The sequence below is a fragment of the Myiozetetes cayanensis genome, unplaced genomic scaffold (assembly GCF_022539395.1).
Source record: "Myiozetetes cayanensis isolate MyiCay16 unplaced genomic scaffold, myiCay2020 scf19, whole genome shotgun sequence".
NCBI classification, from domain to species: Eukaryota; Metazoa; Chordata; class Aves; order Passeriformes; family Tyrannidae; genus Myiozetetes; species Myiozetetes cayanensis.
In genome coordinates, this window is record NW_026087400.1 from 3900974 (window position 1) to 3916833 (window position 15860).

The 15860-nt window shown below is 55.2% G+C and overlaps 1 protein-coding gene across 4 annotated transcripts in view; it reads right to left on the minus strand.

The window, feature by feature from the left end:
* The window catches only part of ZNF512B (zinc finger protein 512B), a 29812-nt gene extending 14321 nt beyond the window's left edge, over positions 1–15491 (minus strand). The window contains exons 1-12 of one of the 4 annotated variants that reach the window (XM_050313696.1): positions 15474–15491; positions 11048–11170; positions 9958–10037; positions 9070–9198; positions 8546–8718; positions 8126–8379; positions 7307–7378; positions 5568–5702; positions 4170–4294; positions 2047–2139; positions 1106–1204; positions 101–391 (exon numbers count right to left, since the gene is read on the minus strand). In XM_050313696.1, the coding sequence (XP_050169653.1) occupies positions 101–391; positions 1106–1204; positions 2047–2139; positions 4170–4294; positions 5568–5702; positions 7307–7378; positions 8126–8379; positions 8546–8718; positions 9070–9198; positions 9958–10037; positions 11048–11168 (1572 nt within the window). In that variant the 5' untranslated portion in view covers positions 11169–11170; positions 15474–15491. Of the gene's footprint in view, positions 1–100; positions 392–1105; positions 1205–2046; positions 2140–4169; positions 4295–5567; positions 5703–7306; positions 7379–8125; positions 8380–8545; positions 8719–9069; positions 9199–9957; positions 10038–11047; positions 11171–14723; positions 14822–15137; positions 15275–15473 lie in introns of those variants that run through there. The other 3 variants (XM_050313693.1, XM_050313694.1, XM_050313697.1) reach the window with 3 other exon arrangements.
* Between the last annotated feature and the right edge of the window lie 369 nt (positions 15492–15860).

The window sequence follows — 15860 nt, forward strand, 5'->3', positions numbered from 1 at the left end:
AGAGGGGCCTGCAGCCTGTTCCCCCCGACACCGCAGGGTACAACACACGCGTGTGGTGATGTGAGGGAGGAAACAACATCAGCCCGACGTCTGCACCTGCCTTGCCTGGCCCGGCCCTGCCCGGCTCTGTCCTGCCCACGGGCTCCGCAGCAGCTCTGCAGTCCCCCCCAGGGGGAGGTGGCCCAGCTCCTCGGGCTGCGGAGGCATCCGGGGGGCTCACCGAGGCCGCGTGTTCTGACCGCACATGGTAGTCGTGGCCAGCCTTGGATTTGTACTTCTTGCTGCAGTGTGGACAGCTGAAAACAGGCTTGTCAGCCTCGGTGAGCTGCTTCCCACACCGCTTCTGGTGGTACTGGTAACCCATCAGGCTGGAGAAGTTGGCCACGCAGCCCTATGGAGATGGGGAGAAGGGAAGGGTGAAGGAGGGCTGGGGCTTCACGTGCCCATTTCCAAAAGGTTGGGATGCCGCTGCTCCAGGGAGGAATATTCCTGAGGAGCCCACTCCTCAGCGCAGATTCACCAACCCATCCCATCTGAGTGATGGGGGATTCGACAGCCCCCAAAGAGACACACAGCACTGCCCCAGAGGGATGGGGGGAGCAGCCCCTGCCCCTCGCACTCCCTGCCCCACCACATGGACAGAGCTCTCCAGACAGACACACAGTGGGCAGTAGGAGGGGAAGGCATTGAGGAGGCACTGCCTGCACGGATAGCAAAGCATCCACGGGACAAACCTCTGCCACACACCCCCCTTACCTGTTCGTGACTTGTCTGCAACCGGCTCGGCACCGTTTTTGGTGTGGTTTGCTTTGGTTTTATGCTGTGCCTGGGACAGCGCCAGCTGTGCCCCTTCCTGACTTCAGGAGGCAGAACCTGCCCCCTCTGCCCTGCTCCTCAGCCTGCCCTGTGCCCATCCTCCTGTCGCCAGAGCACACAGAGCCAGGGGGATGGGGACTGGGATGGCTGAGCTAGGGTGGAAACGTCGAGCGTGTGCCAATGGATGCCTGGAGAGCACGTGTCCCCCTGGAGAGAGCACGTCCCCCTCTACACGGGACTCACTCCTTCCACCTTTTCACAGAACGAGAAACAGGAATCGTTCTCGTACCTCATTGGGGCATTTCAGTTTTCCCATCTGCTTTAGCACTTTCCTCAGCCTTTCCCGCTCTTCCTGTTCACCAAGTCCAGTGGTTTCCACAGGAACAGGCTGGAAACAAGGAAGTAACAGAAGCAACAGAGTCAACCATTTACTCATGTCCTCTGTGCCAGGAGTGGGTGGCAAACCCCTGCCTCTCAGGAGCTGCCTTGGGCCGGAGGGAACCTCTCCTTAGGAGAGCTGCTGCTTCACTGTTATGTGCTGGATCTGCTCATGCTTTTCCTGTGTTTACACCCAAAGGGTTAGCTGAGAAACCCAAGAGCAGTTCCTGCATGGAGGATTCACCAGCCAGACTGAAGAGCAGGAGATTAAGGCACAGGTAAAAGACAAGTCACAACTGGTAAGCACGGGACATGTAGATATGTGGTTATGCCTTGCCCTGATATCCCAGAGATGCACATGGCCAGATTTTTAGAACAGCATGTAAACTGGTGCCTACAAAATTTTATTCATGATAAATTTTGTGGCTGCTTCTCCCATGCATGGTGGAGAGCTAAAGACCAGATTTTGAGATTTGTGCGAGGCAGAACCCACCAGTCCCAGATCTGCGGGCAAGGTTTTGGAGGCAGAGCTTTGCCACTCAAAATCTGCCTCACTGTACTCACCGAATCTTCCCCCACGCTGGGATCTGAAATCCTGGTTTATTTTTTCAGTCTTCTGCTCTACTTATCAAGATCAACATGAGCCTAACTCACTACTGGGGAAGGGAAAGCTTTGCTTGGCAGGGAAGGGGGAAGGCCACTGTCTGGGCTGAGCAGTGTGTGAAAAGCTGCAAAGAAGGTGCTGTGATCCCTCCTTTACAAAGACCATGGAAAGAGGACTGTCAATGGCTTCATCTTCTGCATCTGCATGGAGAAACGAGGCACGAGCCAAGCACAGCCCACCTCCCTTACCTTGCTGACGTGTTCAGCCATGGTGTGGTAATTCAGCCCAGCTTTAGACTTGAACTGCTTTTTGCAGTGCTGACACTTCAAGGCATCCTGCAGCTGAAGGAATTGAAGACAAGTCACCAGGGTGGCCACAGCCCACCGTTCATCCTTCCAAGGGCTGTTGCTGCCTGTGAATAACCTTGTGGGTGGCTGTTGCTGCAGCAGTATCCAGAGGTGGGACCCTGCAGGCAATGCAGCCTCCCAGTCCCATCCTGCAGGTCTGAGCTTTCTCTCTGTTGCCCTGTATATTGTTATCAAACCCATATGCCCCAATTTTTGAAAAACATTCCACTTTGGATGTAGATTTAAAGCCTCACTGGCTGGAAACATCTGGACCTGGTGTCTTAGTCTTCCTGTTAAAGGGTTAGGAAAGAGAAGAAGCTTTGATCTACCAATATGTCAGTGGGCTGTGCTCTGCAGCCCTGTTCACTAAGAGAGATGCTGGCGTGCAGTGCACTTTCTGGGTGCCTGGGCTGTGTGAAATGATGGACACAATCTCAGCAGAATCCTTCCTGCCTCATACTCCTCTGCTCTTTGACCCAACTTGGCCTCTTGAGTGCCTTGGGGAGATGCATTATCTGCACACCCCGAGGTACAAGGGGCACTTGCAGAATGCATGAACAGATCTTGACTTTTGCTGGGGCAGGGACTAGAATTTACTGACTGAGGAGGTGAATAACAGGGAGACTGTCTGGATGGCCGTGGGTATTCCTGCTTCTCCCACCTGATGCTTCACCTTCACCACTTTATTTCCTTTCCAAAACCAAAGGAAAGAGGTGCACACTCCTCAGTGACAAGCAACGAACGTAGAAACCAATTTTCACTTTTTATAAGAGTTTCGGGAGCCTGCACATCCTTTTCCTATTATCAGTCATTAAAGCAGAGAGCAAGCCCAGAGGGTGCCTGCACTCCAGGGTGGTTTCTGATGAGGATCACACTTATCTGTAGCAGCATGGTCTCACTGAGGACATGCCATGGGTTCATCTCAGGGATGGAATGCTCCAAGCTCAACCTGTGGTTACACACCTGGAGCTTGGGGACTGTCCTGCCTGGGCTGGGATTCTGTGGAGCATCCCAGCTTCCAGAGCAGCACAGCCAGTCCCAGCAAGACCCTCCCAGGAAGGTGACAGAACACTCCCTCCAAGGGCTGGAGCCCCTGTTCCTTGGCTGAACACCCACTGGTCTATTTGCAGGGAAGACACCACTGACTTCTCCAGCAGAGCTGTGCTCAGCAGGTCATCCAGCCATGCATCCCACATGGAGCCAACCTGGCTGGGGAGATGCTCCAGAGGGCAGGAGATGTGATCAGTGACAGCCAAGATCCCCACTCTGCTGAGGCCAGGAGCATATCAGAGCAGGTGGGATTCTGCCCAGCATCGCTGTAGTGCAGGGTTTGAAAGGGAGAGCAGCCTCCCACTGCTATATAAATAGTGAAGCAAAGGCTGGGGAAGCATTTACAGAAAATGAATGTGGAATCAAAGCCCAGCCACATATTTTCAAAGCAGGAGGCATCGATCCCATGTTGGTTTTCCGTGGCGACAGCTCCGCACCGCACCAGGTGACGGATGAAGACGTAATCCTGCGCTCTGATGGATGGTGGTGTGGCAGAGAGACAATTTTTCACTGTACCATTAGTGAACTCCTGCATCCTGACAGCCTGCCTGAGTACATCCAGGCTCAAAGTCTCCCCGAGATGTGCTCTCATGCAACCACAATTTATCTGGCCTGCACAGCACACAGTGAAACCCCACCGCCAGGGCTCTGGAGGAGGCCATATTAGAGACAATCCCAACAATCCCTCCAGCCTGAAAACTATTTGTTTAGCTACTAGAAATACCTGACTTTGCTAGAGACACTGGGGCAAGGGGCCCAGACCACAGAGGGATTCAGGATTGTTGAGAATCAGTGTCCAAATCCCTCTGAATTGATGCAAGGCAGCCAGCAACCTGAACTTGACCAGCAAGTGTTTTATCAAACACAGCCCTGAACTTGTTTTAGGAGCAGCAACACACATTTATGAGTGGCACATGAACGCATCCATTCCTCTCCAAAATCCACATGTTTGATTGAATATAGCAAGGCCTTACCTTCTGGCAGACATCCATGTGCTTTTTGAGCCCCACAATAGTTTTCCTGGTTATAACACTGCAGGTTGGACAGGAAACCTCCCCCTTCTCGCTGATCTCCCGCTGCCACTGGTCCTCTGGGTTTGCTGGAAAGGGAGAGGAAAGAGGTGTTACACCCAACCTGCCCAGGCTGCTGGGCAGAGGACAGCCCTGTCCAAACCCTGATTTGGTAAGCTGAAAAGCACTGAAGCGGGGAAAGTTCTTGATGGTAAAAAAATAAAGAGAAACACTCTCTCTCCCAGGAAGAGCCAAAACCAGACATAAACCACGCAGGCCCTGCAGCTCTCCCTGCCCCACACTCCTGCAGCTGCCTGAGCAAACTGGGTCACTGGGTCACTTCACACGGAGCTACCAGACCTGCTGACCTGGGAAAAGGAGGTTCACCTTTCCAACCCTGATGGTATCCTGCACACTGGGAGTTAAACCAGGATAATGCCCCCAGCCACCTGATCTTGCCCTGCTTGCAGTAACTTCCCCCTGCCAAACGAAACAATTAGTGGGAGCAAAACAAAGGTGAGCGTCTCGGCTCCATCCGGATGTGTGCCTGGAAAACTTCCCTGGCAATCCTCTTCCCGGCAGACACGGAGGTAGCTAGGGGACTACTGGCTTCCAGGCATCTGTTTATTTGAATGACTGTGGCCAGCTTAAAAAAAGCTTAAAATAAGAGATTCACGAGGCCAAAACTTGCTCCCAGGTCCAGGGTTCACGCCGCGTTCTCAGCAGAACAGCGCTGGGTTTCCAGCAAGGGAAGCCTGGGCTGAATAAAATCTGCCAAGTCTGTTTATTTGGATGCTCTTGCATGGCTGTGAGATCAGAGAGTCGTTTATTTGAATTTGAAAGCAGTGCAAGGCACTGCAGCTGTGTTTATCTTGCACATCCTGCGTTCCTCCTGCTGTCAGAGCTCCCAGGGAAAGCAAGCAACCTGTGCCTGGGATGTAGGCTGCACCTCGGAGGAGGCGTGATCGTTCCTAGAGTTATGCACTGGTGTCATTCACGGGGATGGTGTTAGAAAAGTGCCATCATCCCACATGCTGACCCAAACTGTGGTCATAGTGCAGCCAGGTGGAACTTGGCTCTCAAATCCCAGCACTTCCATCGTGCTGACCTGGCAGTGAAGCAAAGGTAAGGTGCCCCTCAGGATGTAAACTGTGGCTGCATTAAACATTTTAGGAGCAGTGGCCGTTCCCACATCTGTGCTGCACTTCAAAAATGTGCTTCTACTTCTGATTTTGTGCTGCTTCTCCTGGCAAACCTGCTAGAAAACTTGGCCCAGCAAACAACCCGGTGGGCCAGGAGGGGTGCAGGGATCAGGAGCTGCACACAAAGCTGCTGCCTGTGCTTTGCACCCACCAGCCTCACCTGCTGGTAGGTGCACAGCAGTTTCCTTCTTCACAACAACTCCTGGAGACTTCTTTTTCAGCTCCTCCATACTGGTGTTTACCTCCAACTTCTTGGCTCGATGGGCTTTTGCCTTGTCCTCTGCTTTGACAAGACCTGTAGAGAAAGAGGATGCTTTTTCAGTACTTGCTTTAATACCTTCAGAGCAACTCGCATTTAGCAGGTAAAAACCCTCTACCTCTAACCCAGGGACACCGAGCTGGTTGTAGGTCTGCCAAGGGTGTATGTGTAGGATCAGGTCCATAGCTGTGACAAGCAATATCCTCACAGCTTGTGGTCTTTTATAAACAGCATCATTTCCCCCAACCCAGTCAGTTTATGAATTATGGAAACACCATGGCCAAGTGAGGTAGGAGGCCTCTAGCCAGGCAGACAGGCCAGGGGGGAGGGAATAGGGTGTTTTGCAAGAAACTGAAGGGGGGAACAAGAACAGCAAATTCAGGATAAAAAGGTGATGTTCCTGTTGATGCTCCTGCACTGGAAAAGCTGCTTAACTCCCCTGGGTCCACCCCGTCAAATCCAAGTGCAGTTCAGCCCCGTGCCTGCGCTTCCACAGAAGGTGCTGGAGGCAACGTGGTGAGTGCCAGGGTCAGGTCCACACTTGCCCCACGAGGGTCCACATACTCCTGAAAACCCAGAGTCTGAATGGAGACAGCACCCCATGATGGGCTGGGGCACTCTTGTCTTGGGGGAGCGACTGTCATGTCAAACATGGGGGGCCGTAGGCAAACATACGCCCCATCTTCACTCTCCACCTCAGGCAGCAGGTCAAGGAGGCACCTTGTTCTCCAGGAACGCACCACAGACGCTTCAGTCTATGGCAGTGCCTCTGTGGGGAAGTGAAGGGAAACAAGCCCAGACTTCCCAGGGGCCAGGGGAAAGGAAATCGCAGAGACCACATCCAGCCTGCTCGTCGGTGTTTAATTCCTTCAAAGCCATTAGTGCCTCTCCCCCGAGTGCCTCGTGCTGGAAGGTGCTGCCTCCCACAGTGCCTGGAAATCCGCTTTTTATTTCCCCAGCTGAATGTATTTCATAGCCAGACTAAATCCAGTTGCTCTCGTACCAGGGATGCTCCAGGATTTCCCTCTCCTTCCCAGCCCTGTTGTGTGTATTTATGGAGCATGACCACAGTCCCACTTGCTCTTGCTTTGTCAGGCTGCAGCAGCCAATTCCTGAGTCTCCTCTCAGAAAACATCCCAGCAACACACGTCTCTTCTCCATTGGATTCATTCCCATCAATGTGGGCGACCAGCAGTGGGGATGGTGTCTGAGGGGCGGGTGCGTCACCAGCCTCTCTACGCAGCAGAAATCCTTCCGGATGCCACTGGAAACACTGTGACATCCCAGGATGGTGGGACGATGATGAAACGATGTTTCTCATATCTCGCTTGTGTCAGCAGCTCGTTACTCTTGGGTTACAGCTGAACATTCCTGGATCCTTTCCTCTCTCTTGCCTCATTTCCCAGCGCCAGGATCCAGAATGGAGCAGACAGGGTTGTTATCAGTCCCAGCTCTGCTGCTGCCTTTCACTCTCTTTATGACACTCTTATGGTAAAAAACACCAGCTCTCCAAGTGTGATATCCTCACAGAGCCTCCGTCTGGCTCCACAACAGGGAGGGTTCTTGGAGAAGGGGTTTCCCTGCAATGCCCCAGGGAGAAGGTACAACCCTACAGCTGACCAGAGTTGTCCCTGTATTACCTTTCAGTCCAAATGTCCCCGAGATGGATGGCTGCTCCCCCGTAAACTTCTTAGGAGTTTTCTGTTTCCTTCCTGACTCAAAAGAGAGAAGCAGAGAGAGAGATTTGGTCAAATAACTGTACTGCCAGGGGGATTCATCAGTCCTGGGGCATGGAGTGAGCACACACTCCATGTCAGGAGTGGATCAGGATGAAGCACCCACCCACCAAACACCAACAGGCTGCTGCTTCCCACACCCCAAAACCAGGATAAATGTGTTATTTAGGGTTAGTTCAATGAGTGGAAGTGGTGGCTCTGTCTAGTGCCAAAAGCCACACAGTTTCCACACCTCAGCAGCCACAGTGGCTGTGGTGGTTTGCTTTGGTGCTGGAAGCACTGGAACTCCATGCCGTGAATGGGGACAACCATGGCCCTGTCTGCCAGCTCTGCAGCAGCCATGGACAGAGTGAGATTCCTCACCCTGTTCCAACCCTTCAAGGAAAATGGGTTTGCCAGAACCATCCTGTTTTAACCTGCCACACTCAGTGAGGACAGACAGGCTGCCATGGCAGCTTGCTATGCGGTCACAAATCCATTTCCAGTCTCACAGGTCCTATAGGAATAATCTCTACCACAGCTACAACCACGTTTTAACTCCCAGTAAAGCTGCAGGAAACTGGGGCCGAGGTCAGGGGAAAACTATCAGGATGTTAAATCAAGACTTGGATCTCTCATGGACTCAGAGAGACACTCGCAGCAGCATTGGCAGGAGCGGAGCCCCTTCCTGTGGGACGCTTCTTTGGGCTCCTGAGGCAGCGTAGCCCTGGGCTCTAATCTTACTGTGCTTCATCCTCTCGGGGTCTTCCTCCTGCAGTGAGGCCTGGCTGCCCCGCTGCTGCCCGGCCTCCTTCCCGCTCGAGGACTTGGCCGTGGGGGTGGCGGCTGCCATCGCCTCGGCCGCCGCGATCTGGAACTCCTTGCTCTCCCGGCTCTCTGCCAGGCACTCGCCATTCTCCGTGTGCTCCTGGGCCACAGCTTTTTCCGTCTTTGGCTGTTTGGGATGGATGGTGGGGCAAGCTGAACTCTCAGCAGCTCTAGGGCAAAGCACAGAGGGCTTTGTTTAAAGAGGGGTTGTCGGACAAGTGTCCTGACACCTCTCCCCCCTCACCAGCCCAGGTCACAGGAATGAAGGCAGGCACGTTCCCCTTCTCCCAGCCATCCCCTATGCTACTGCCATGCAGCCCAGCCACAGCCTGGCACCTTTTCTTCCCACTGCTCTTCCCAATGGCCTTGGGCACTTTGTTTTCCGCTTTGCTGGTTGGCACTGGTCGATCCAAATGATTCCAGAGCCGATGCTTTTCCAGCTGGGTTTTGGAGGTGAAGGCAGCTTCACAGTACGAGCACGAGTACGTCAGCTTCTCCGAGATCGCACCCTGCGCGGAGCAGGGAGAGGCAGGTGAGCAGGGATGTTAGACCATAAAAGAGACAGTTTTTTTTCTGCCATAGGCCTGAACACAAACCCTGTGTAACACCCTTCTGCCCCTCCAAACAGTTAGCAAGGGTCCACAATCCCTCTGGGCCAGACCTCACGTTGAGCCGCAGGGACCCCAGTCCCTCTTGTACATACCTCACAAAGTGCTCCTGGCCCATCTCTGCCCTCCCCATTTCCCCATTTTAACCTCACATTTCTCCTGGGTTTTAAGGCCTGAGAGGGGCTTTGGCCTGTAGATGGTAATGGAAGAGCTGGCCACTGGAAAGGACAGGCAGTTCTCTGGTCTCCTTACCCCTTGGCAGCGTTGATAGTGGTACTTCAAGCCATAAATGCTGGGGAACTCCAGCCAGCAGCCTGAATTGGGACATTTCACCCTGGAATGGGCTTTGAATTCATCCTTCCACTGATTCATCAGGGGGAGCTGGGAACAGGAGAGACAAGAGGCAGCTGAGTTCAGAGCTCCTGTGCCGACTCTGCAACACTGTATCCCCAAGGGGGCCTGGAGGGTACGTGGGACCTCTGACCATTCAGGTCCAATCCCTTCCCACAACACAGCCACAAAGTGGACCCAGGGGTGTGTTTCAGTGCAGCAATGCTCCCAGTGAGAGGTCCTGAGATGGATGCTGCAGGCTCTACAGGCTAATGATTCCTCACAGGGATTTACCTTGCTGTGCCTCCCAGAGCACACACACGCTCCCTGCCAGGCTGGGGAATAAATCAGGCCCAAAGTCGCCTGGGTGATTTAATCACCCCACATTTCACCTAGTTCGTAAATCACCCCATGCCTGTGCTCTCATGACAAACTACTCTGTGTGTTGTCCATGCCACTGGGCAGGAATTAAACTGCACAACCCTGCAGGGAATAAATCACCCCTTTGCCACTGCTGTCGGATCATTAGCCAAATCTGACGTGGCTGTGACAGGATCTGGCTCATCTGAGCATGGCCCTGGGAAGGTGAGGCTGGAGGGGAGTACCATTCCCTAAACAGTGTTTTGGAGGATGCCTGCATGGAGGGGTTGAGGGGCCAAGACCTTGCCCAGCCCAAGACAAGGCTGCTCTGAAGATTATACCACCAGGAAGGCAGGTTTAACTCCAGAGTGGGACTGGCTGGAGCATGCGGTGCAGGGCAAGTCAGAGGGATCGAAGCAGGGAGGGCACTGGGGAGGGGAGGGGTCTTACAGGGATGTCTTTCAGTGCCTGATTCTCAGCTTTGGGTCGTCCTTTCTTCCTTCCTTCAGTTTTGTCACCGGTCGCATTTTCTGCAAACAGACAGAGCATATCACCAGCCGTGCCAGAGGAGCCACTGTCCTGGCAATCCTGGTGCCCAGCCCCAGCCTCCCACTGCCCACCTGGCTCCCTCAGCTCTGGGCTGCAATTCCCTGCCCTGGTAAGGATGGAGATTTCCCTTTGGAAGGTAAGGCCAGCTCCTCTGCAGCTGAAGTGCTGATAAGATGTGGCGCAGGGAAAAACGCTCTCCTGAACACAGGCGTGTTCATACTGCGGACAGCTGGAGTTGATTCCCCTTAGCAATAAGTTATCCTCCTCTGCTAGTAATTATGGCTTCAATCCCCTCAAGGTAAGAGTGGCATCTGGGAAACATTTAGGGCGCACGCGTTTCCCCACAAGGCCACTGATTTTGGGAGCCTGGTCTGAGATACATCACTGGGGTTCAACCCTCTCTCAGGGTGCAGGCACCCTGTGGCGTCTGGGGCTGCTGTTAGCAAGATAAAGGCAGTGAGAGCCTCTTGCAGAGGGGCTCTGTCCAGAATAAACAGACAGAAGAAAAAAGAAATCTCCTTGAGCCTGGAGATTCCTGGATAGAGAAATCAGCCATCCATCAGCGTGACAGCCCTTAGCGTGAGGGTCCCCCGGGGCTCGTACGCTCGCAAGCCTCCATCCCGGGGGCCGCGACACGGGAGGTAGCAGATGGTCTGAACTCATTTAAGCCTTTCCATCCTTTGATGTAACACTTAGCTACCAACACGATAAATAGGGGGCGAGACACCCATCTCGTTAAGCCAGACACACGCCTCTCCAAAGGGAGAGACCACCGCCATCCCTCCCCTCCCGCTCCCAAGGACCAGCTCCCTGCAGATCCCAGGGCCTGGGGCTTTTTTTGGCCAGCACAGCTCTTGCTGACGGGTCAAAGTGAGAAGCAGAGACACTCCAAGACACCCCTTTGTTTTGGCAGTCACCCCCCAAACCCTGCCACTGGGTTCATCCCCTCCGCCCCATCTGCCTCCACAGAAAGCACAAACCAGTTCCTTACCCAGCTTGGGCAGCTCTGCCGGTGGGTTTATCCTTGTCTCTGTCCTGCCTTCTTTGCTGGCAGCAGGTTTGTTAGAGCCTGCAGTTTTCCTTCCACCTTTGCAGGTATAGGAATCCGCCATCTCTGAAAGAAGCAGGGGAGGCGTTAAAATTCACTCCTCGGAGCCGGGAACAACACATGGTGAAAGCAAGGAGAGCTGCTGGGGAGGGAGGGAAACGAGCAAACTATCACGCAGCTTAAAGATTCCCACAAAGAGAAGAAACGGGACGTGCTTCTGAGTATTTGTTCTACGGTCAAGGAACGCCACAGACATGGCTGGAAAGCTGCTTTCACTACAGCCTGGCTTCCCTCCACGTACAACAGCAAAGACTTTATTAAAAATTATGGGCTGACTTTGCCCAGAGAAGTAGTGAATAAATGGCTTTTCCTCTTCGTTTATTTCTCTGCTTTCATTTAAGACACCAAAAGCGAAAAAAAAAAAAATAGTGAGTTTTAATGAACAGATGTGGTGATAAATTTCCAATTTTCCTTATTAATGGGAAACCGTTATAAACTGAGAATTGTTAATGTTATCTGAATTTTCTGTATTAATAATTCAATTTGCCTTCTCTATAAATAATGAACATCAGGAATTATCGCAGAAAGCCCACTCTTACTCCTGAAGGAAGCGGGCAGCAAGACACCCCTCCGTTTGGTGGTGCCAGGAAGAAGCCCACGGAATGACTGCCTTTGTCTCTGGCTTCAAGTTCTTTCTTCCCTTCCTGACAGCACAAGCAAAGACATGTCAGAGGATGAGGGCTGCACCGGGAGATGCCACATAAGGATTTGGGGGAAAGAAGTCCTCCACACCTTCACAGTGAGAGCATCAGGCCTGTGGGAAGTGATTCCCCAGACCACTACAGCCTTGAAACCTCGGCTGGGACGTGATGCTGATGCTCACCCACAGGCTTTTTCAAAACATGGATATGAGTCGTCACTCCCAGTTCCTCCCACAAGATCATGTTCAGCGTCATTTAACTCAACAGAGTTGATTCCCAGAGCACCCATCATTCCACCTGTCCTCATGCCCAGAGGAATAGGGAAAGCATCTCCTGCACAGCCACGTTGTCAGCCATGCCACCAACATGCGGGACATGAGGGTCCAGCAGCTCTTCCTGAGGTGTCCCCAGGGACTTTCTGTGTGGGATCGGGGACCGCACATCACATGCAGCCCACGTGCTCTGAATAGAAGTGGCAAGAGCTCGGCTGGTGACACGTATGTGGTTGGCTGCACAGGCACAAAGGTTAATCCGATCAAGTGAGAAATTCCAGCCTTGGCAACAGGTTCTGTGGCATTTGGTGCTGAACACGGGCATCGTTGATTCAGCTAATTTGGGCTCTTTCAGTGGGAGAGCTGGGTAGGAGATGCAGCCTGACTGCCAGCAGCTCCTTCCTGGAGCAGGCAAAGAAAGAATCCCCTGCAGCCCCTTCCCAAATCCCTGCTCCACTCCCACCAATGTGGGCATTGCTACTGTCCCCAGTCCTCCAGGGATAAACGTGTCAGTCCCCTTCCTTCCCATGCTGCCTCCTGGCACCTCTGAGCAATCCTTACTCAAGCTGCTCAAAGAAAAAAGGGGGAAAAAAGAGACTCACAAAAGAGCAGAGAACTGAAAGCTGAAGACAAGATCTCTGTGCCCCAAACAGGTGAAAACCGAGGGGAAACCTGCCGAGCTGACACCTTTATCCATCCAGGGACACCTTTATCCAACCAGGCCTAGTGCCAAAATACAGTGGGTGATGGAGCACACCTCCGTGTCTACCTCGCTGGGCAGCTCAAGGTGACACTGCAAGATATGACAGGCAGGGCAGACCCCGCTGATGGCCCACCTCCTGCACCCCAAACACCCTGAGGCACCACTGAGCATCACATCAACACTCCCTTCCCAAAACATCTGAGGTGCCCAGCTCAGCCCTGCTTCAGCAGTTGGACACTTCTCATTCCCCTAAACACATCCATCCTCTCAGAGGGACCCTCTCTGCCCAGCTTAAGAGGTTCTGAATCTTTTGTTTTTCCACACTAAATACTTCTTTGAATTTTTCCCCTTCTTGTTTTTTCATTAAATGGAAAATAAAAAATCCTATAAACCATTTAGCAAGAGCCAAACTCTGCTCCCCGGCCACTGATACAACCCCAGGGATCACAGAGGAATTGTCCCAGAGACAGAGAGCAAAAATCAGCAAAAGCCATTGTGGCTTTTTTTTTTTAATATCCAAACTTCTCATTCATTTTTGAGTTAACACACACCGAAATAGGCCACAGCCTGTGCTCTTCCATGCTTTTCTTAAGGTTTTTCTCACCAAAAGAGAGAACCCTTTTGCTGGTAACAGGAAGAGAAGGTATTGGCATGTCCTGGCCATTAGCAGGGCTGGGATATGGTGCGGGAAGGTTGGGACTGGCAGCACGTTACAGAGCCTCCAGTTCTTTTTAGGTAACTTTTTAGAAGTTTGTGGCAATATTTTTGAAGCATCCCAATCCAGCTCCACATAAAAAACCCCCTGCCAATACAGAAGCCAGTGCGGGATGAGTGGAGGTCAAGTTGGCACTGCTGGGAGCAAGGGTGAGAAGGAAACCCATGGCTCTGGGAAGGGGAGTGAAGTTTGGGAACCAAAGGCACTGTTCCAAAGCCAACAGCAGCCCAGCCTGGCCAGCATGGCCATGAGCTTCTCTGTGGGATTTGACAAGGGACAGCCAAATCCCAGCCAGCGGCAGTCCCAACAGGCTTTTTCCCACTGTGACAAATCCCTCCTGCGGAGCTGTCAGGCTTTGAAGGCTGGGCACAGCCTGAAAATTAGGCATAAAGCGGGAAAGCGGAAATAATTCCATGTAGAAATGCCTGCCTTTGGATCAGGCCCACAGGAGCATGCACGCAGCCAGGGATGGCTGCGATCCTCTCACAGTCCCACAGCATCCTTACGGCTGCCAGGGGGAAAGTCACCCACGAGTCGTGACCGCAAGTTCTCCTGCCGAGACTCCCGCCCCAGTCCCATCCCTACGGATGCACCAACCGCCTGGTCACCCATCGATCCGCTCCACTTATCATCAATAATTTACCAACAGCTCCAAAGGCAGGGAATGACAAAGGCAAGGGAGCTGCTGCCCCAGCACAAACCATGTGCCAGCAGGGATGCAACGAGGCCAGCGCAGACAACGGATGCCAAAGGGCACTGCCATTCCTGTGGCTGTCAGAGGAGTTGTGCTCTCTCCCATGAACTCCAGGCAGAACTGGAGCCGCCGGGAAAAACTTCCAGGGAATAAAGACAAGGGATCGGGAGAAGCTTCCTCGGGAGGGAGTGGAATCGCCCTTGCTGGAGGTTTCCCCAGGAGGGAAGCACGTGGCAGGTGAAGCCCTGCGAGCCGCTGCCTCCCTGGGCACGGCCGGGCAGCTCCGGAGGGACACGGTGCATCCCGTCCCCATCATCCACACCGAGTGACACCCCGAGGCTCTCCAGGAGGGGATCGCCTCACCCGCAGCCGCCGCTCCTGTCGCACATGGCTACGACCAGGCGCAGACGAGGCTTTTTCAGGGTATAAAGTTTCTGTTCGAGGCACACTATCGCGTCCGTCCCCTCTGTGTCCCCGGGCACTGGCACGAAGGAAAAAGAACCCGCACGTGTCCGGCAGACAATGAGCCCTCACCGTGCCGGGGGGACCGGGGTGTCCCCTGTCCCGGGGGTCAGTGGGCGTGAGGAGCTCTGCCCGGCGCCGCTGTCACCTCCGGGGCGCGGGGACCTCTGTCCTGTCACCTCCCGCCCCGGCCGTGCCACCCGCGTCCCCTCACAGCCCCTCCCCGCTGTCACGACCGCCCGGGCCTGTCACCCCCCGGGCCCGCGCCCCATCCCCGGGAGGCGGCCGGGGCTCCCCCCGCGGGCCGGGCCCGGCGGGGCCGACACGGAGAGGGACGGGAGGGCCGGGCTCGGCCGGGCCGCGCTCCGGGAGGGGAAGAGCGAGCGGCAAAATGGCGACGCGGCGGGCGGAGCGGAGCGGAGCGGAGCGGGGCGCGGGGGGTCCCCGCCGCGGGGCCGGGCGGGCCGGGGGCCGCTCGGTGCTTACCTCGGCGGGCCGGGCCGCGGTGCGGGGCGCGCAGGGGCCGGCGCGCCCCCGGCCGGCCAGGCGGTGCCGCCCGCCGCCCCCGGGCCGCCGTGCGGGGCTCCCGGCGCGCCCACACCCGCGGCGGCGCCGCGCTCCGCTGCCGCGCTCCCGCCCGCCCCTCGCCGCCGCCGCCGCGGCTCATGCGCGCTCCCCGCCCCGCCCGGCCCGGCCCGGCCCGCCCCGCGCCCCGCTCCGCCACCGGCCCGCGCCGGCCTCGCCTGGCTCCGGCAGCGGCACCGGGAGCGGCTCCGGCAGCGGGAGGGCGGGACGGGGCAGCGCTCCCCGGGCCGCCCTGACCTGCGCAGGTGCGGGCGGACCCCGGTGCGGGCAGGGCAGGGCAGCGCTGCGCTGCCCGTGCGGGATGCGGGCAGGGTGCCGGCCTGCCGTGCCCTGCTCCGGGATGTCGCACCCTCCGGGGTGCAGGCAGTGAGCGTCCTGGCTGTCATCTGCCCCTCCGGGGTGTCCTGCCCGATGTCCTGCCCTCCAGTTTGTTGGCGGGATACCCTGCCCGTTATCCTGCTCTCTGGGGTGCAGGCAGGGTGACCTGCCTGTTGTGCTGCTCGGCAAGGTGCCCTGCCCGTTATCCTCTCCTCCAGGGCATCCTGCCCATCATCCTGCCTTTCAGGGTGCTGGAAATGCCTTGCCTGTCGCCTTCCCCTCCAGGGTGTCCTGCCCATCATCCTG